The sequence below is a fragment of the Bombus vancouverensis genome, chromosome 3 (assembly GCF_051014615.1).
Source record: "Bombus vancouverensis nearcticus chromosome 3, iyBomVanc1_principal, whole genome shotgun sequence".
NCBI lineage: Eukaryota > Metazoa > Arthropoda > Insecta > Hymenoptera > Apidae > Bombus > Bombus vancouverensis.
The window spans coordinates 19,686,091-19,706,044 of NC_134913.1; the positions used below are offsets into that span (position 1 = coordinate 19,686,091).

General features: G+C 36.4%; 3 protein-coding genes and 1 long non-coding RNA gene across 11 annotated transcripts in view; 2 read left to right on the forward strand and 2 right to left on the reverse strand.

Annotated features, from left to right (window-relative positions):
* The window catches only part of Cip4 (formin-binding protein 1-like Cip4), a 32,345-nt gene extending 22,625 nt beyond the window's left edge, over positions 1-9,720 (reverse strand). For all 4 annotated transcript variants that reach the window (XM_033328923.2, XM_033328922.2, XM_033328920.2 and 1 more), the window contains exon 1: positions 9,482-9,720. In XM_033328923.2, coding sequence (XP_033184814.1) covers positions 9,482-9,505 — 24 coding nt within the window. In that variant the 5' untranslated portion in view covers positions 9,506-9,720. The remainder of the gene's footprint in view (positions 1-9,481) is intronic.
* Positions 3,059-9,487, forward strand: LOC117154188 (uncharacterized). Its single transcript, XR_013057931.1, has 3 exons — positions 3,059-3,995; positions 8,471-8,590; positions 9,080-9,487. It is a non-coding gene; the product is annotated as an uncharacterized LOC117154188 (long non-coding RNA).
* A 643-nt stretch (positions 9,721-10,363) lies between the features above and the next one.
* Positions 10,364-16,882, forward strand: sws (patatin like phospholipase domain containing sws). Of its 4 annotated transcripts, none has more exons than XM_033328907.2 (15): positions 10,366-10,575; positions 10,753-11,154; positions 11,234-11,653; positions 11,718-12,040; positions 12,107-12,461; positions 12,541-12,834; positions 12,904-13,283; positions 13,374-13,542; positions 13,633-14,013; positions 14,081-14,356; positions 14,442-14,628; positions 15,102-15,218; positions 15,800-16,120; positions 16,185-16,480; positions 16,653-16,882. In XM_033328907.2, the coding sequence occupies exons 1-15, from the start codon at positions 10,561-10,563 to the stop codon at positions 16,752-16,754; spliced, it is 4,038 nt and encodes a 1,345-aa protein (XP_033184798.1). In that variant the 5' UTR covers positions 10,366-10,560; the 3' UTR covers positions 16,755-16,882. The 4 variants fall into 4 exon arrangements, with proteins under 4 accessions (XP_076473168.1, XP_033184798.1, XP_033184799.1 ...); XM_033328908.2 differs by lacking the exon at positions 15,102-15,218 and adding an exon at positions 15,586-15,702; XM_033328909.2 differs by having other exon boundaries at positions 12,146-12,461.
* On the reverse strand, positions 16,823-19,323 carry Fpgs1 (Folylpolyglutamate synthase 1). 2 transcript variants are annotated; one of them, XM_033328929.2, is made up of 3 exons: positions 18,824-19,323; positions 18,468-18,589; positions 16,823-18,384 (listed from the first exon to the last, which is right to left on the reverse strand). In XM_033328929.2, exons 1-3 carry the CDS (start codon positions 18,869-18,871, stop codon positions 17,130-17,132), a joined length of 1,425 nt encoding a protein of 474 aa, XP_033184820.1. In that variant the 5' UTR covers positions 18,872-19,323; the 3' UTR covers positions 16,823-17,129. The 2 variants fall into 2 exon arrangements, with proteins under 2 accessions (XP_033184820.1, XP_033184821.1); XM_033328930.2 differs by having other exon boundaries at positions 18,711-18,850.
* Positions 19,324-19,954: the final 631 nt, after the last annotated feature.

Consider the following 19,954-nt stretch of genomic DNA (forward strand, 5'->3'; position numbering starts at 1 on the left):
ATGTTACTCGCGCTGCGCATATTGGGGATGCCCTAACGAAGATTTGGCAAGCCGACGACAAGAATCGAGCATACAAAACGCATATACATTCTCACTCGTTATACGACACTGCTACGATCGAAAATCGGACGTTTGCTTCTGCTTGCGCAAGAATGCGTTACGTGCATGCATAACGAGGCAAAACACGGGCTACGAAACTGCGTGGCGTACGAGAAAGGAATCGAACGGTCAAATCCTAGCCGTGTAACGGGTCACAACCATGAACGACTACAGTATGCCAGGTGACATCCGATCTCGGCACACTTCACCATCGATTTTCGTGAATCTGCGCCGCCTAAGTCGTTTCAGATCCTTGAAACGTTAAATGTTAAAGTTCACGCCTCACGAAGATCGAACGAATCGTGTCTTGCGTGTCTTCGAACTCGATCGAAGCTCGAAGCGAAGGTTGAACCTATACATCTGTTCAATGTCTTCGAATACCGCAATTTCATAGCCGAAGGTGAACATATTCGAAGGCTACGAGGCTTGTAGTTTTCGCGTGTTACCTTATAATTCTAATTAGGATTATCGCATATGATCTTCCTACCAAGTTCGTTGTTATCCGACGAATGCCGGTTTCTCAATTGACGAGCTAAGTATTCCGATTAGTCCGTTACGAAACTCTGACGGGTAACAATGTATATTCTTACGTGTCTGAAAATCCTAAGAATCTACGCTACGTCGTTGCGACGCTGTTTCGAGAAAATGCATACGCCTCGGGGAACGAACAATTAATAAATCGCAGCTGCACGATAAGAATCGCGTCGTACTTGCAATTAAAAATCGATATCCCAATTACGAGCTTCTGTGCGGAGAAATAGCTGCGATTCTTTTACGGATTTCTTTCGGACAATAGATTAGATCGATAAAGAGACGCTTGCGAATCTTGGAAACCTTTACTAATATAACTCTACCACTATCCGTTCTAGGACACGCGCAGTATATACATCACAGTGATCGCGCATTAAAATGTATTATTACGAGAACTCATAAAATCTCGAAACTTTATAACAAGATCCTCTAAATGGATGCGGATCTTACGTGTAGTTTGCAGTTCATCTATACAGTGCACATTCGTATAAAGAACACACCTGTACCACTTTTCTACCAAGCTTCTCAAACATAAATCTGGCGAATCACGAAGCGTCATTGGTGCGAAATCGGAATTGGTACGAATTGTACTCGAAAGTACAATAGTCCGTCTGTTTCTCAGCGGCGCAAAAAGGCGCAACTCGGTTTTGCGTTTATCGATCGACCCATGGAGGAGGAGACCGTACGACGTCAGCTTTAACGTGTATATAGAGAGATTCTCTCTACGATACGCTGCGTCTCGAATATACCTAGAGAACGACAATTCCGGTCCACTTCCGACTGGCTAATGTGAAAAACCTTGCCCTTCTTCGTCGTAGAATTTCATTTAGAGACCAGTAGCTTATCGATTCTCAAAGTGGAGCGCGGACCTGTAACGAAGCAGACTCGCCGTGTTTCACTTCCGATACACCGACTACCGCGAGGAACAAAATCCAGGCAATTGCCCGATAGAAAGAAAAGGGTCAATGATCGAATAACAGGAAGCGATTTCGAAAGATCGAAAAAAAGTCTAGGAATTATGACAATTCCTCCGACAGATTGCTCCACGAAGACCTTTCTAACCCTTGCTGCCACAAAATAGATTAGGCGGGCAATTAGATTGTCGTCTGTTCGTTAAATACATATTAAACAAGACAAAGTATGTTACAACGACACGAACCTTCAAGAAACGCCATTAATTCGGGCTAATGTCTGAAAAAGATGACGCGTAAAAATTTGTCTTTCGACGAAGTAGTAGATAAAGAAACATACTCGCCTCCGCTCGGCGAATCGTATAAGGTAGCCGCACCATACGAGAGTCTATCGAATGGACGTTTAATTCGTCAGCGTGAAAACACCGTAAAAACGAAACAAGTATCGTTTTTAGAAGCTCACACCCACGAACAACTTAAAGCTTCTCTCTTTCCTATTCTATGTTGCACGATTCGTGTGCGCGTAAACGTGCTCTCTCGCCTCTACGGTATATTTATAGAGATTTGGCGCAATGCGTGGGTGGGGCAAGTTCGTGAGCACTTTCTTTGCCTCACGGTCCACGCACACGCAGAATATACGTGCCGGCTCTCGAAGAAACATTCATACATGCGGGCAAAAATACGTGGCTCGGCCAAGAGATATTTGGCGAGGAATCGACCGAACAGGCGATCGACTTTCTTTTTTCCTTTCTTACGTCTTCGTTCTTTAATTATCGCCTTTCGTTTTATTTTCTCGCAACGATTGAATTTTTCACTTTAATTCCATCGCATCGTGATCAACCCCTTGCGCTGTTCCTTGAATAGCAATTTCAGTAAACACTGGCTACTCGTTGCAGCAACGGTCTGTTAAATAAACAATCTGTGTTTAATAATTGAAATTAATTATTAAATGATTGGCAAGGAGTTAATTAATTCGTACGACTGGTTGCCCATTTAATAAGCAAAAAGGTCGATGTTGGAAAAACGCAAGAAGATCCACAAGAAGATGGATAGAAAATAGGAAAGAAAAGATAAAGAAGGAAAATAGAAAAGAAAGTATTCACAGAGGTAGAAACGATGAACTTTCGGGGCGAGAATGAAAAAATTCAAGTGCAAGTTCCCCGGTCGGCGTCTCGCTGAGCGACCTCGGCACGCGTGTTCTGCCGCAAAGAAGAAATGCACTCTCGGCATATAGCAGCGTCACGGCGAAAACCGGCTGCAAAAGGGACACGCTGCTTAAGGAAAGAAGAAGGAGCGCCTCCCTGAGAGCGAGCAGTCCCGCCAGAATCCCGGTGATTTTTCTTCGCCACCGCGAACCGTTCCCCACCTTTGCGTCGACCAGGTCCTCTCGTGAGCTTCGCGAGACCCGTTCGAGCCTGGCTCTGCCGAACCTGAACCTCCTCGCGATATTAATTCGAAATTCTATGGAAGAGAACCGGTGAATCGGATAACGAGCGATGCGCGATCGCAAGGAACGCCATGCACCGGAACGAACAAGAGGTCTTCTTTCGTAAAAAACGAACGAGTCTTAGTATATTTAGGATCTTTAGAACGAGCAGAAATTTCTTACAAATTGTAATCGGATCGTAAGATTCGACGAGTGAAAGTAAACGGCGAAATTCGAATACTTCCTCGATGGAATTTACAATCGTAACGTAATTAAATTGATAGAGAGACCGCATTAGAGGAGATGTCACAGCGAACGCTTCTGTTACCAGAGAAAAAGGAAATATCCCGAGCGGTGGTATTTCAAGAATTCTTCGAATACTTGGAATATACATATCCGCGAAGCAAGTGGAAATATGACAGAGGCGAAGAACCCAATGGCTGTAGCGAGTGGAAAGAAGCGACGCGAGAATGTAATAAAACAGTGGCAAAATGTTTAAAGAACATAAACGAGTTAGAAAGTAGAGAAGAACGAAGCAACTGAAGGGCATCCCTAATTATGGCATGGAGAAAAGTTAAGAACAAAGTATTATGCTCGTGCGTGGAAGAAGGTTCTTGCAAACGATTCGAACTTTCACCTGAGACGCGCGTCTATTGGATAATTGAGTTAATAAGTTCTATCAGCATAATAGAATGTAATTAAAGTAAAGAGCGCATAATCGCGGTCAGAAAAATACTCACAGAGAACGATTTCTCGAGTCTCGAGTATTATGAGAATTCCTGAACACGGGGCGAGACACAAAGCGTGTAATCATGCAAACATCTTCCTTCGTCCATGCTCGAGGCTAGCTACCGGTTGTGTCCATGGGACGTGGGAACCGCAAGTCTCAGACGCCGCTTGAAATTTCGAATTCATGGATTCCATTGTACACCATAAAGCAACCATGCAGTCTCGCCGAGTGACTTTGCACTTTAACGAACGACTCTCCTTATCTGCTCGCCGCCAATAATTTTCCAAACGTTCTCCAGGTATTTCTACCAAGATTTTAATTATCTGAATCAAAACGCTCGGCAAATTCGCGATAAGAACTGACAATACAAATAATTTTGAAACATTTTACGATGAAATTCCGTTTTAGTGACTCACAAAACGATCGTTGCGATAAATTAGGCTGTTATCTGAAAATCTCGATATACTAATGGAACTTTACTTCCTTTACTCTTACGACACTTTTATCAACCTGTTATTAAGCATATATCGAACGTTAAATATAAGAAAACACATCGTAGCCGACGTTATCGTTTCGGCTCTCCTAACGACGTTCAACTTCCATATACACGTATTATTCTCTGCTGTTATGCATCTCGATAACACTAGTACAATTCAACGACGCATATCTATGACGCTCCCTGTAGATACACATCGATAAGTACCGCGAAGAAGAACAATCATACCGCGTGTAAATCGTTGCCCCTGTTTCTATTCTCGAGAATGCTCCTCTTAAACGAGCAAACCGAGTCGTGGTGAACTTATAATCGTCTCGATTCCTCGGTTAGAGGGAGCTCGAGGTTCATTGGAACGCGCTGAGAGAAAAAGATTGTAACAAAAATGTCGGGAATCTCGCTGTTGGGAGGAGATAACGGAGCGTAGTTCGTAGGAAAAGAACAACGCGACAGGTAAACGATAAGGGCAAGCCAGATAAGAACGATATCCAGTGAAACAGCAAGTTACGTACCAAGAAAAGATGATTTCGTTTATCAATTACACTATGGAGAAGCGATTATACACCGTCGTGTTATTTCGTCCTATAATTTCGTACCAGACGATTTCAATCGATTTATTCCTTTCGATAAATCTTACTTACACTGTGTGTATCTCGTTCGTATTTACGAATGATCCATTGAGAACTTTCAACGACTAGCTTGTACGTGAGGGCAAGTCCTTGCGACGAATCTTTCTTCTTTTAGAAAAATAGATTCGATTGGGTGGGAAAGCGTGTATCTTCTGAATAGTTAGCACTAGAACTGGCAATTTCTAATGTGTATATATCATATATAATTATAACAAAAGTAATGCGACGAGCGTAACTCTGTTTCAATGAAAGCCAGTACGAACTTTACACGACAAACATCTGTATATTTCTGGTAATCGCAAAACAAACGAAAAGCCTGCATCATGGCAATTGGATTTATTATTCCAGCACACGTAATAACTCAAATATCTCCGAGATCCGAGAAATATGTTTTCTAAGAAGTGGTTTAAGCGCCAATTTTGACACGAAAATTTAACTCGAGATTAAAATGATCGTCGATTTTCAACAGATTCGACGAAGAATACCTGTAAAATTTAATCGGTCAAGTTTTTCGTTCCACGTTGTTAAGTGGTTTACGCTCAATTAGCCGGCTGGCTGACAAATTGTCTGTGAAGTTTTTGCACCACTTGAACGCTCGAAAATTTCGCCTTCGTTGCCTACAGGGTTCTCCTTTGAAAACGCCTTCCCAGCAAGACCGTTCTTTTTCGCTGGTCGATATCGATTCTCGAGACACGTAACCACCCTTCAGCGTCTGCCTATCCTCTCCGAGATAGTTGGTACCTTTTTAGATACTCCAACTCCGAACAGAGAAACACACCTGACCTTACTCTCTGTCTGAGACACGAGCGAAGAATGTCGTACCATGAAATCATCGGTTAGCATACAAAGTTGAGCCTGGTATTTACGTTTCCAATTGCCTGTACGATTTCCAACGGAAGAAATGGAGAGAGAGGTAAACTCGTTGATACCTGAAACTTGCCAACTGGGAACTTGAACAACGTCGAAGTCGTGAGATGTGCCTTTCGAATAGAAAATTTCAGAAATGAATATCACTAGTTAGAAGATCCAAAGTAACCAAATAAAATAATGGAAATGTAAAAATAAAACAACTGGCGTTGGCTGGTCAATCTAGAATATCATATTATCTGACCTTCGATTAATATAGTCATCTAACTTCAGCGTTCTACTACTTCGTCAACGACTGTTTTATTTCTTATTGTTGGTTCTACAGAAACGAGTAAAAAAAAAGAGCTGCTTTTATTCGACTATTACTCAACGGAAACAGCTCATCGAGCGGTACACCTTGCAAAACCGACGTCATTGGATGACAATCGGAGAGAAGGAAACAACGACGCGTTTCTTCGTGAAACAGACCCACGATAGGCTCGAGGAAAGAGTCAGTTGTGCTCATAAGTAAATCGAGAACACGGATAAAGTCGCTTTCGTTCTTCGAAACCGATGGCTCGTGGAATCGCGCGAGATTTCATTCTTTTGTTACTTATTACTCGATGATCGACAAGAAAACTCTTATATCGCTACGAGACCGAACAAAATGAGATTGAAAAAGCTAAAACTGCCGCTTGTTCCTAGAAAATTTGGACAGCTCGTGAAATTAACGAAGAAAATCGAGGTGAAATGAGAATTCAGCGGCAATTTTCTTACGTCATTCCGCCGCGAGATTGTAATTCAGAGTGCGGAGGAGCGGTATCCCCCTGTAGTACACGTACAAGAAAACGATTCCTGATTTCGTCGTGCTGGAGAAAGTAACTCGAGTGCTCGTAACCTTCGTGCTTTTCCCGCCTACATCGTCTTACTTCCATTTTCCACGATCCCAATGCAAAGAAGTCGCGTAGGTGATCAGGAAGCATTCGAGACAGATCTCCTGTTCTCCTTGATTTGTTCGTGAATTCCATTGCTACGCTACTATCGTAAATTAACTCGAAGGTGTATCGAAAATACTTTGATATTCTTTCAGAAATTTTTGTACAATAATCGCATAAAATAACATAGAATAACGTCTTTTTCTAAGTGGAACACGTCGTTTTAACGTTTGTAACTTAACGTTTATACCTTAAAATTAACTTGATATCGAGAGAGAAAGATCAAGTCCATTTTTCAAATCACGAGATCTGAAAGTGATTAGAAACAAGATCGGTATAGCGAACGGCTTATCGACACGAAATAAAAACTCACAGAATTGCAGTATTTATTGACAAATATGTAAAAGCAATAAAAACAAGCACATACGTGCTAGATCACATTATGAGATTCACTACGTAACTAGAGATCGCTGAATTTCATTATATCTAGATAATTTAACGCAAAATTATACTACGCTACCTAAATTATCTAAGAGATCAGAATTTGTTCAAAATTAAGAGCGTTGTTTCGTTCTCTAGAATACTTCTTGAAAATTCATTGTCTAGAAAATCGTTTCATGCATCGGTACGAATACGATATACGAACATTACGGTCATGTTTCTCTTGCAATAAATCGTCGTTACGCGGTTAATTGTTTTTCCCTACAAGACCGATAAGGACTTGCATTTACTGCACTTTGACGCGAACACGATCAAAGAAACGATCATGTTACGCTCATTGTACAGACGCATACATACGCAACTTGGAAAATAATTACCTCAATTAGTCATCTTCAAATCGATTTTAAAAGCAAGGACTCGCCTTTAACTGGAGCAAATATTTGACAGAGCAGGTATAAGCGAGAGAAACTTCATCGATCGACAAATTTCTCAAACAATAAAGTTTTATCGTTAAATCAACAATACAGAAGAAACATAGCTATCACGTTGCGTATCCTGTCTGCGTAAACCAAATTTGAAAAATCTACAGGCCGAGTGCGACTTATCGATATTTTGAATGTCCTCCACGATTACTCGATTTCATTCACTGCGAAAGACCACTTGCACGATTGAACTAGTATTATTAATATTATCGAGACTAGTATTATCATAACCTACAATTTGTACCTTGTCAATTCACTGATATTATTGGTTAGTAATATACCGTATGAGATGACGAAGATCTCGTAACTCGTCGAAAAAGATGAAACAGACATTTGTATAGACAGAAATGATATTTCAGCTGGAAATTTTGAAAGCAAAGCTCTCTCTGTATTCTCCCTTTCTCTGTCAAGAGCATGGCGAGGCACGCCCGTGTCGTACGTGTACATATGCTCACGAGCAGCCGTTAGCGGTTAAACACGAACGCGTCCTGTATCATGATTCATGAGGGAATATGAGCAGAACGTCAATGAATCGTAATACATAATGACATATAGAATCAATCTATGCTGCTTTCATATCGAAACGTTCGCAGATTAACCTAATCTCGATATATCGCGCATCGAAACAATAGTTGCGATAATCTTACAGATTGCACACCGTGCCTTACACTATACCCTCGAAAGCAAGGTTATCATTGAATACTCATAGTCTTCTGTATTGCACACTTAGATCACGCTATTGTATATCCAAAATAACCGTTACTTTGCGCATGTACATTGACATTTCCGTGAATCTTGAATATCGATTTATAACTCAAGAATATTCGTAATGCCAAAGATGTGTTTGATATTGGCAGCTCCACTGCAACATAACACTAACGCGAGTAACGAGGTAACACAGTGTATAAATTGTACACTTATCAAATATGTATTTTAATCTTTTTCAGTGGCAAAGACCGAGCAGCAAGAAATCCATCGATCACCGAACCTGTACGAGCAAGAGAGATCGCGGGGAACAAAAACGACGGCTTGGAATGCGTGAATGAATTATTTATAGAGAACAGAAAGTAAGGAAGATGACGAACCTGAGTGGCATGATTCTCAGTCCTATGCATACAAGCTTAGATGCGCGTGAATTCTTTTGTGAAAACGTACGGGAGAAAATAGTAAGCACGTAAGATCACACTGATAAAGAACGACTATTTTCGAAATAAACTCCTGAAGCAATTATTAGTTGCTCTATAAATCCTACTTAAATGACTAATTTTCGGTGAATAACGGGTGTACTTGCTAGAATCACTACAAGTTCACACACACAAGCGCGCGCGCATACACAGATAAAAGTATACCACGTTTATAGGTAGCTGAAAGTTCAGAGTTCGGGCTGTAACTAGACATTCAATATAAAATTCAATAAACTGTATATTTTACAAAAGCGTATCACGAATATTATTTCAGGAATAAATAATGTATGATGAACGTATAATACTAAAAGAAGTAAAGTACTATACGAAGGCTAACATACTTTAAAATAATCTCCAAACGTATTGTTTTAGGGTAACGGAATTCGTATCGTAGATCGTAGTAAGATGACAAGTTACTGTCATACACCGCCGCACCGGTAGTCATCGAAGATTTCATGAGAAAGGAAGCGAAGAAGCACAGCGATGAGTAGACCCGGGGTTGGGTACGCAGAGAAAGGAGGGGATATACCAAAGGAGAGAAGAACGTCGCCCGCGGCTAGCAACCGCAAAGGCAAAACTCCCGTGAGTGGTTTGCCACCGTGAACTGGTTTTGGGGGGTATCCTTGTTACGCGTTGGCGAAAACAACGGGTCAGCATCCGATGCACTTCAACGTGTATACTATTCGGTGTTGTCGTATATGAGTATATCATAAAAGAACGAAAAAACGATAAAGATAGATAGGTGGAGGAAGAAACAGTCTCAAGTAGACTTACCCAGAGTTCTGTACCCCAGCTCATGTTTGCTGGGCTGGGTAAACCAGGCACAAGCAGGTTTGGTCTCACTCGACACTTCACATGTAGCGTCGCAATCCAAAAAGCACTTCTTATATATCGAACACGCACAAAAAACGCATGAAAAATCACGCGTTATACCCACCGCGCACGATCACTGAAATACCTCCAACATGTCGGCCCGTAACCACTGACTGGCTGGACCCAACTGTCCATCAAAAACCGCCCAGAATTCTGCTGTAGCGCACTCTATCGAACTTTTCCGATATAAATAAGTGTTAAGTGGGGAAATATTTTACCATTGGTCAAATATATATTGGCGGGTATATTTCAAATTCTTCTTTGATACAACGAATAATAACAATGCCATAACGTTGAACAACGTTTGTTAAAAATTGGTTTACTAATTAAGGAAATAAAATTGTTACTGCATATATTTATTCGTTTGTTTTTTTTTTAGATAGGTTTACACGATAAATGGTTTATATATTGCTTTAATAACAAAATAACAGCTTCTTAAGCGTTTTATATCTTTCCTTTCTTAATTCCCTCTATTCTGAAAAATAAATCAAAAATAAATCAATCAATTCATAATTTAGCACAAAAATATTATTTCCTTATATCTGAAATTAATTTGTAATTTATACTACGTAAAAAATACAAAATTACTAAGTTTTAACTTCGATATTTTGATTTTAGAAGAACGGAAATTATATGAAATATAAATAAAACAGATGATACGTATGAAAACGGTTTCGACTTTTATAATATTTAATAATAGTAATTACATAAATAATATAAAATGTCACATAATATATAAAATATGTAAAAGCGAAATTGCAAGCTTTATAAGTTGCAAGCTTGTAAATTGACTAAAATGGCGCTGGATGACTCGAGCGAAGTATCAAAGGTCATTAATTCAATGTAGATAAGTAATTTTTTATATCAGAGCAAGAACATTGTTTCTAATCCATCTACCTTGCATTTCCGTCGCCTTTCACTTATGAATTTGTGACGCAGTTTTTGTTTAACATTCTACTACATTCTGATGGAAGAAATGAATGCCCACTATGGAGGTTGTATTTGTTATATTTTGTTCATAATTTTGTAATTTTTTTATCCATTTGTTGACGTATAAGATTCATTCATATAAAGGTGTTTCCGCAATAATCAGTTTGAATATCATTAATATTATTGAATGAAATTAAATGAAATGAAATGAGTTATTAATTAATTACTATTATTTTTTATAGGTGGTAGAACTATTCAATAAATGTAATGAAAGTCTAGGTTCTTATTTATTTTCAAGATGGATTGGCCAGTTAATTGCAGAATACCAAATATCAAAAACTCTGTTTATACTCATAATATCGACTCTTGTGATTTTATTGACTGCATCTATAATTATTCTTCGAAAATGGAAAAACAAAGAATTCCTCCCAGAAGTGAAAGAATTTGTTGGGGTAGGTACAGGCAAGCCCAGATTCAGAAAAAGAGACAAGGTACTCTTTTATGGAAGAAAAATGTTGCGCAAAGTGAAATCCATCAGTGGACAAGTACATGCAACTGGACAAGGAAAGAAAAGAAAGGCTGTTATGAGATTTGCACGAAGACTTTTGCAACTTAAAAAAGAGACAGCGCCACAACAACTAAAAGTATTTGAATTTTAAATTTCTTATTTTAATTCCTATTTTCGTATTTATTATTATATATATTTTTTTAATATTTTCATAGGTTTTAGAACCACCTGCCGAATATTTAGAAGAAGATTTAGGTCCTGGAGAGAAAGTACCACCCGATGCTTTATATATGTTACAAAGTATCAGAGTATTTGGTCATTTTGAGAAACCAGTATTTCTTAAATTATGCAAGCATACAGAAATTATGAATTTACCAGCTGGGAGCACTTTATTTAAAATTGGAGATCCAGATGAAAATTTATTTATCGTACAGCAAGGCTTAGTTAATGTTTATATCACAGGACCTGATGGTTCTCAAATATCGCTAAAGCTAGTAAAAACTGGAGAATCAGTAACTAGTCTTCTTAGCTTCACGGATGTACTTACTGGGCATACAAGTACCTATAAAACAGTATCAGCCAGAACTGTGGAGGATTCTATTGTAGTCAAGTTACCAATGAGTGCATTTCAAGAGGTATAATTCAAGTTACACGTTACAGACTAAAATAAATTAAAATTATTATTCCTAAACCTTGTAGGTTTTTCAAGATCATCCTGATGCATTTGTTCGAGTTATCCAGGTCATTATGGTCCGTCTTCAAAGAGTCACTTTCACAGCTTTACATCAATATCTTGGATTATCTGCAGAATTAGTTAATCAAGGACCACACAAAAAGAAACAAAGCCCATTTTCAGGATCTCCAGTTAGATCAAGAACTAAAGAAACATTTTCTACCCAAAATACAGAAAATCAATCCAATACAACTGCAACTGTCTCATCAGAAAATGATAGAAATGAAGTGTTTCATCGCGACATTTCTACAAGTAGTCATCAAAGTGTACCTATAGTTATAGGTCGACGGTAAGTTTAACGAAAAAATTGTAGGAAATAAAAAATGCATTGTTATTAATATTCGTTCCATAATAGGCCAAAAACTAATCTTGATTGGAAAAATCAAAATTTAAGTCCACAATCAGGTCAGAATACAGCAGATATGGTACCAGAATGTGATTCTCATTGGCCAAATTCTTCGCCTATAACATCACAACAAGTATCACAACCAGATGTAATACACACGGGAAATTCACATCCAAGCAAAAAGAGGTCTACTACTACTGAACCAATACAACAACAACTCGATGAAGCGCAGCTTGTGCAAATGGCTACAGAAGCATTTGTTCGGGAACTTGGCTTAGAAGATGATACAATACTCAAAGATGGCAAAGTTCAAATCAGAGAAGTACCAGCTGGAACATACTTAATGAAGGAAGAATCTCATAAGGTTAACATTTTTTAAATATTGCTATACATTATTCATAAACGTCTATATTTTCATAGAATTTTACATTCCTTTTCCCTAGGATGTTGCGCTTGTTTATGTTGTATCTGGTTCGTTAATAATCAGTCAACGCGTTTCAGAAGGTAGAGATGTAGGTCAAGAAGTTCATATGTTTAGCGCTCATCAAGGCGAGATTGTTGGTGGTCTAGCTGTATTGACTGGAGAACCTTCTTTTTATACCATTAGAGCAAAGCATTCTAGTCGCATAGCACTTCTTAGTAAACCAACATTTTTCGCTATTATGCGAGAACAGCCAACTGTTGTGTTACATGTTGCTCATTCAGTTGTTCGAAGACTTAGTCCCTTCGTAAGACAGGTAAAACTATTGTACCATTTATTTCACTTGTTACTTAATACCGATAATTTATCCTATCTTCTTCAAAAGGTTGATTTTGCACTTGATTGGCTATTTCTTGAAAGTGGAAGAGCAGTGTATCGACAAGGAGATGAATCAGATTCAACATTTATTGTGTTAAGTGGTCGACTTCGGTCGGTAATCACATATATGAATGGGAAAAAAGAACTTGTTGCAGAATATGGAAAAGGCGATCTTGTTGGTATTGTAGAAATGGTTACACAAACTCCACGATCAACAACAGTAATGGCAGTACGAGATTCCGAATTAGCGAAACTTCCGGAAGGACTATTTAATGTTATAAAACTTCGTTATCCAATAGTAGTTACAAGACTTATAAATTTACTTGGACATCGTATACTTGGCACCTGGCAACAAGCGCACACAAAGAATGGCAGTAGTGATACACAGTAAATATCTATAATATTTTGTTTACTATTTATACAATTCCTTTTTTGTAGTAATTTGAATTTCCTTTATACATATGAATATATTTATAGACGGGCCGCTGCAACAGTTGATGCAAGACCAGCTCAAGTAAATTTCTCAACTGTTGCAATAGTCCCGGTATCCGACGATGTCCCATTAACAGCATTTACGTATGAACTTTATCACTCGTTATGTGCAATTGGGCCATGTTTACGCCTTACTTCTGATGTGGTTCGAAAAGTAAGCAGTTAATATAAAAAAGAAATCACTTTAATTCCAGTACAAGTAATAAAATTATACAAAATGCCTGTATCTTTGTTTAATTAATAGACGTTAGGTAGCACTATAATGGAACCTGCAAATGAATACCGTTTAACATCATGGCTTGCGCAGCAAGAGGATCAACACCGAATTTCATTATACCAATGTGATCCAACGCACACGTTGTGGACCCAACGATGTGTTCGACAAGCCGACTGTATTCTTATTGTAGGTTTAGGAGATAAACCTCCATCCATAGGCAGAACTGAACGTGAAGTCGAACGTTTAGTAATGAGAACGCAAAAAGAATTAGTACTTTTGCATAAAGAACAAAGTGGACAACGACCCACCAATACAGTGCAGTGGTTGAATATGAGATCTTGGGTTTCTAGTCATCATCACATTCAATGTCCTAAACGGATGTTTACAAGAAGATCTCAGTATAGAATTGTAAGCTATAAAGAAAAGTACCGAGTGTCTCATTACATATGAAGCATGTTAATAATTCAATTTTCAGAATGAGCTGTATTCCAAAGTTCTGATGTCCGAGCCAAACATACATAGTGACTTCAGTAGGCTTGCTCGCTGGTTAACTGGAACTTCCGTTGGGCTTGTACTTGGAGGTGGAGGTGCTAGAGGTGCAGCCCATGTAGGGATGCTTAAAGCAGTTATCGAAGCTGGTATACCTATAGACATGGTTGGTGGAGTTAGTATTGGAGCGTTTATGGGTGCTTTATGGTGTATGGAAAAAAATATAACAACAACAACCCAGAAAGCTCGTGAATGGTCTAAAGTAAATGTCATAAAATTAATCATATCATATCATATCATAAAATTTATTATTTTTTGTTTATATGAACATATACTTTTTTTGATAGAAAATGACACAATGGTGGAGACAAATAATGGATTTAACATATCCAGTAACATCCATGTTTTCTGGAAAAGACTTCAATAGCACAATTCAAACAACATTTGGTGATACGTACATAGAAGATTTATGGTTACCATATTTTACAATAACCACAGACATCACTGATTCTTGTATGCGCACTCATACACACGGTCTGTACACAAACGAAAGTAGTATAACATTTATTAAAACACTGACAGTTTCCAGTTTTCTTTGATATATATTTAAGGTATAAATTTAAATGATTTGGATTTAACTAACTGGAAACTCTCTCGCTGTTTTGGTGAAATTTATAGAGAACTTATAAATACATTTCTAACTCAAAGACCTATTTTTTTAAATTCAAATAAGCATTACTGTAGAGCATTGCGTAGAAATAAGCTTGAACAGCGGGAGTGAGCTTTCTAGATAATCATTGTAATGACGTACTCTCCGTTATGTATCGTTTATTGACAAATGTCAAACTTTATTTCTCGTTTGAGATGTTTTTTATGAATTCTGGTAACAAACAGCTTTGAAGCTATCGATTCTTGCGTTAGGAGTAATCATGTATTTTATAGAAGAATATACGAAGTTCAAAGAGAAATACAAACATACATTTAAGAACTTAATTCGTCGTGTTTAGGATCGCTGTGGCGGTACATTCGGGCTTCGATGTCTTTGTCTGGTTATATGCCACCCATGTGTGACCCAGTTGACGGCCATCTCCTGCTCGACGGCGGGTACGTCAATAACCTTCCAGGTAATTTGAGCGTTACATTAAAAAAGTGCGTCTAACTTTGTTATTATATGATACAAAACAATTGCGTTATGTGTCTCTATAAAATTTATTGACATATATACTATAAAATACTTTGAGTTGAACGCACAAACGCTCTTAGATGAAAACGTTTATAAGTTTCTTCTTTAATTTTATAAAATTACCTGGACATTAAAAGCAACTTTGTATCAATGAATAGATGAAATTATATTAGTCTTTTTCATTGATATAAGCTCAGAACACGGTTTATTGTAACTCAAAGCATAATATAATCTTGAAAATGATATAAAGCTCACTCCCGTTGATAAAAGATGCATTTGTCAAATCCTGAATAGCTAAGTCAACTCAGGTTTGCTATGGAGATACATTCGAGCCAGTATGACCATTGCGGGGGTCTTTCCTCCTATTTGCGACCCTCTTGACGGGCATCTTTTGGTCGATGGGTGTTATGTTAATAACGTGCCAGGTATCTTAAACCTGTATTGTTTATCATATCATAGCTGTAATAACTTATACGTCATAATCAATTTCCAGCATATGGCTTTATAATCTCTTTGTTCAAGCTGACGAAATGTTGAGGCAAGGAGCGCATCATATTTTGGCCATTGACGTTGGATCACAAGATGATACGGATTTAACAAATTATGGAGATTCTTTATCCGGTTGGTGGTTATTGTGGAAACGATGGAATCCTTTCGCAACGCCTGTCAAAGTTCCGAATTTACCCGACATACAATCGAGATTAGCATACGTGAGTTGTGTACGGCAACTGGAGGAAGTTAAAAACTCAGATTATTGCGAATATATTAGGCCACCAATAGATAAATATAAAACTCTTCAATTCGCTAATTTTGATGAGATTAAAGATGTCGGATATCAACACGGTAAATATTACATTCTATAGAAATATTATAGATAAGTAGATTATATGAAGTATACTTTTTACAGGAAAAACTTATTTTGAAGTACAATTGAAAGCTGGGGTTTTGCCACGTTTTAATGCAGATAGGGAAAATGCCCGTGCATTGCGAGCCAAACACCAAGCGGCAAACCAGCAAACAGTATCTTCGTATACCTTCACAGACTTAGCTCAAATGGTGTGTAAAGTCTCCAGAGGAAGTATATATGTAGATTTGGAAATTGATTCTGATACCGATGAATTAGAGGAATACGAGGCAGATCTAGAAGAAGATGCACAAGAAGTAGGATATGCCTCTGAACCCACTGCTGGTATTCTAGATCAGGTATCGATCTCTAATCTTTTCAGGCAATAGCTCTTCTAAAATTTTATCTTATCATTTAGTCAACAACGATTCAGATAATACCAAGTACTAAATATTAGCAGAAGTCAGATAGGTGCTTCTTAATCAAATACAATATTTCGTCTCATCTAAAACTTGTTTTTATATGTTTCAGAGTCCTGACGAAAATCGTCTGCGACGAAGAACTGGCGTTTCCTTAAGTTTATCTGACACGGAAGCAGAATCAGAATTAGATTATCATACCAAAATATTTTAAGCATTTTCTCTAGTTCTTATTTTAACATCATGTATTTTCTGTGTCGTTCACTCCATAAACATATGTAACACTAACTTGTTATATGTACAAATAACTTTACAATTACTTATAGTTTTGTGAAAAATATATTTATACTGAAGTACAAAAGAATTGTTAAGAAAAAGTATCAATAAGTATTTTACGATTATCATCAGAATAACAATGCAATATCTCATTACTGTGTTATTATGGATTGATACAGTTGTTAATATAGTTATTAAATACATAATTCTATTGTTTATATAAAAAGAATGTTCTTTACATTTTTTCTTTTTTAAAAACATTATTATATATTTCGTAAATATATCATATAATCCCAAATTTTTAAAATACATATTAAAATTCTGTATTCATTGTCAAATTCGGATCTAAAATAGCAAGAACTGCACCTATTAAATGTAAGGATCCTGTAACAAGTATTTGATACCTTTCACAATTATTTTTTTGTACCAAGTTCTTTTTTATATCTTCTAAAACTTCAAGAACATTATTTGCAACTACTGAATTCATTCCCCATATTTTAGAATTTATTTCACATTTTATTTTTTGCTCATCTGTCGATGAGCTATTCATTTCATTGTCTAAACTTTTAATTCCTACAAGATTTGGTACAAAGTATGCTTTATAAAAATGTAAAGATCTTAATGGTATTAATAGTTGTATTGGATCTCGAGTACCAGATGTATTAAAAATTAGAACCTTTTTTCCTTTACTTCCACTACTTGTATCATTGAACCATGAAATACAGCACTCAATACTGTCAATGGTATGTGCACCATCTAAAAAAAAATCGCCAATACTACTTCTTAAAATTTGCATTCGACCTGGCCATTTACAAGAGGTCAATGCTATTGCGATCTTGTCCATAGATACAGATGCAACTTTATTCCTAGTCAGTAGCCATTCAGTAGCCATCTGAATAGCTATAGATGCATTTTGTTGCTGAACTTTATTTTTTATTTGTAAAATAGGTGAAAGATTTTCCCACTTATATTCATCAAAAGATGGAATAACACGTAACTTACAATTTCTTTCAATTGCTCGTTCTTCCAATATACGCATTGCTTGAGATAATTGTGGAACAGAAAAAGCAACAGTTCCTGATTTAAAAATTCCAGATTTTTGATAAGCTATGTCTTCAACAGTATTTCCCAGTAAAGAAGTATGATCTAATCCTAAACTAGTTATGCCTACACATACAGGATTTCTTATAATATTTGTACAATCATATAAACCTCCAATTCCAACTTCAATTATAGCAACATCAACATGTTCATCTAAAAATGTATTAAACATGAGAATTGTCAGAAATTTAAAATATGTAGGCATATCAGATTCATGTTCTTTTGTATCTTCCAGTTTCTTATATATTTTCCAAAAGTTCTGAGTAAACTGTATTTTGCTTATTGGTTGCCCACTTATTCTTATACGTTCTCTTGCATTAACTAAATGTGGAGAACTAAAGAATCCTGTTTTAAAACCATGTTCACGTAAAATAGCTTCTGTATATGCGCAAGTGGAACCCTTTCCTTTTGTACCTGCTATATGTATAACTGACAAAGTATCTAATTTTTCAAGTGTAATACCAGACCTGCAAAAGTTACGTTAGCAAATTGTTTTGATGTTTAAGATACATATTTTTTATTTAATGCAACATAAAAAGGAGATCATTACCGGATTAAATATTTCTTTGTATCAGGCAAGTTACGAACAGCATTTGCTTGTGAATTATCTTTTGTTACTAATTTTAAATAATTACTATTGCTTTGTAAACCATGTAATGCTTGTATAGCAGCCTGTAAGTAGATATTTTTAAAATAAATAATCCTAATAAACATACATATATGCACAGTTTACTCCTTTGTTCTCACTCAATTTTTGAATATTTTATCAATCAAATAACAATTTATATTATACCTTATATAAATTATCATCGCGAAGAATATTATTAATTTGTTCCATAATTGAATATTAGACAAATAGAAAATTCACTATAACTTCAAATACATGTATTAAGCATAGAAAGTTACCTCATAACTTGCTACACAAACATAACGTTTGATAAGTTTATCCCACATTACTTTATCTTTTTAATAAATAAAGCAGAAGTACAAAATCATTTCTTACATAATTATCTACCATAATATCTACTTCGTACAGAGTTTATATCAGGAAACTCCCCCTGTTTAACATGAATTTCATTCATTGATGAATTCTGTTCCATTATTTGTCCCCCACCTACGTTTATCTACAATCTGTACGTCTACAGTCTACAGTGGTATGAGTATGAAGTCACGAGGTCATGTATACTGCCTCTCTCGCTATAATCACATTTTTTCTTTGCATATAGCAATATATTTTACTTTTATCTTTCCCAAGAGAAAATTCTATTACGTAAATTTTTGTAACTGCTTAAATAATTATATGATTCTTATTATACTGAATAATTTAAAAGCATTAAAACAAGTTTAAAAACATTCGTTTTTCACAAATGTATGTACATGTCAAATTTAACCATTGGTGACCATGTGGATATTCGACTTACTCTCAGCAGATTAATTTTCTGTCACTAGTTAGCGTATTGAAATTCTCAGTTTCCCAATATCTACATTCAGTTGTGCAAATACGACATGTATCGTATCAGTCACGACATGACGACACCATCGATGCCTTCTTCTTATCTTCGAAATTTCGTAACTCTCCATTTCGACAGTCAAAAAACTTGTTGTTTTTTGTTTCAGAACTTTACGATCAAACGTTTGTTAATAATATACGATACTACTTGATAAAACGATACTACAATACTACGATAAAACTTGTTAAGATAAAGTTATATGTTATCTCTAATATTCTAGAGATTTCTACATTATATTATAACTAATTTAAAAACGTAACAAGTACCGTTGTCTTTTTTATTGAAGTGTGATTCTTTATATGAAATTATAATAACAGTACAAACTATGATTTATTAACAAGAATAAAATGAAGACTTACTTCTTTATTTATTTGCTTTATCAATGAAAAAAATAATTTAAACACATAATTAAGGCTATGAAAACAAATTTAATGAAATATTTTTAGTGAAATCAATTGTAGTCCTTCAAATTATATTTAGAGAATGAAAAATATTGTAAAGGATAGAAATCCAATATTAATGTATA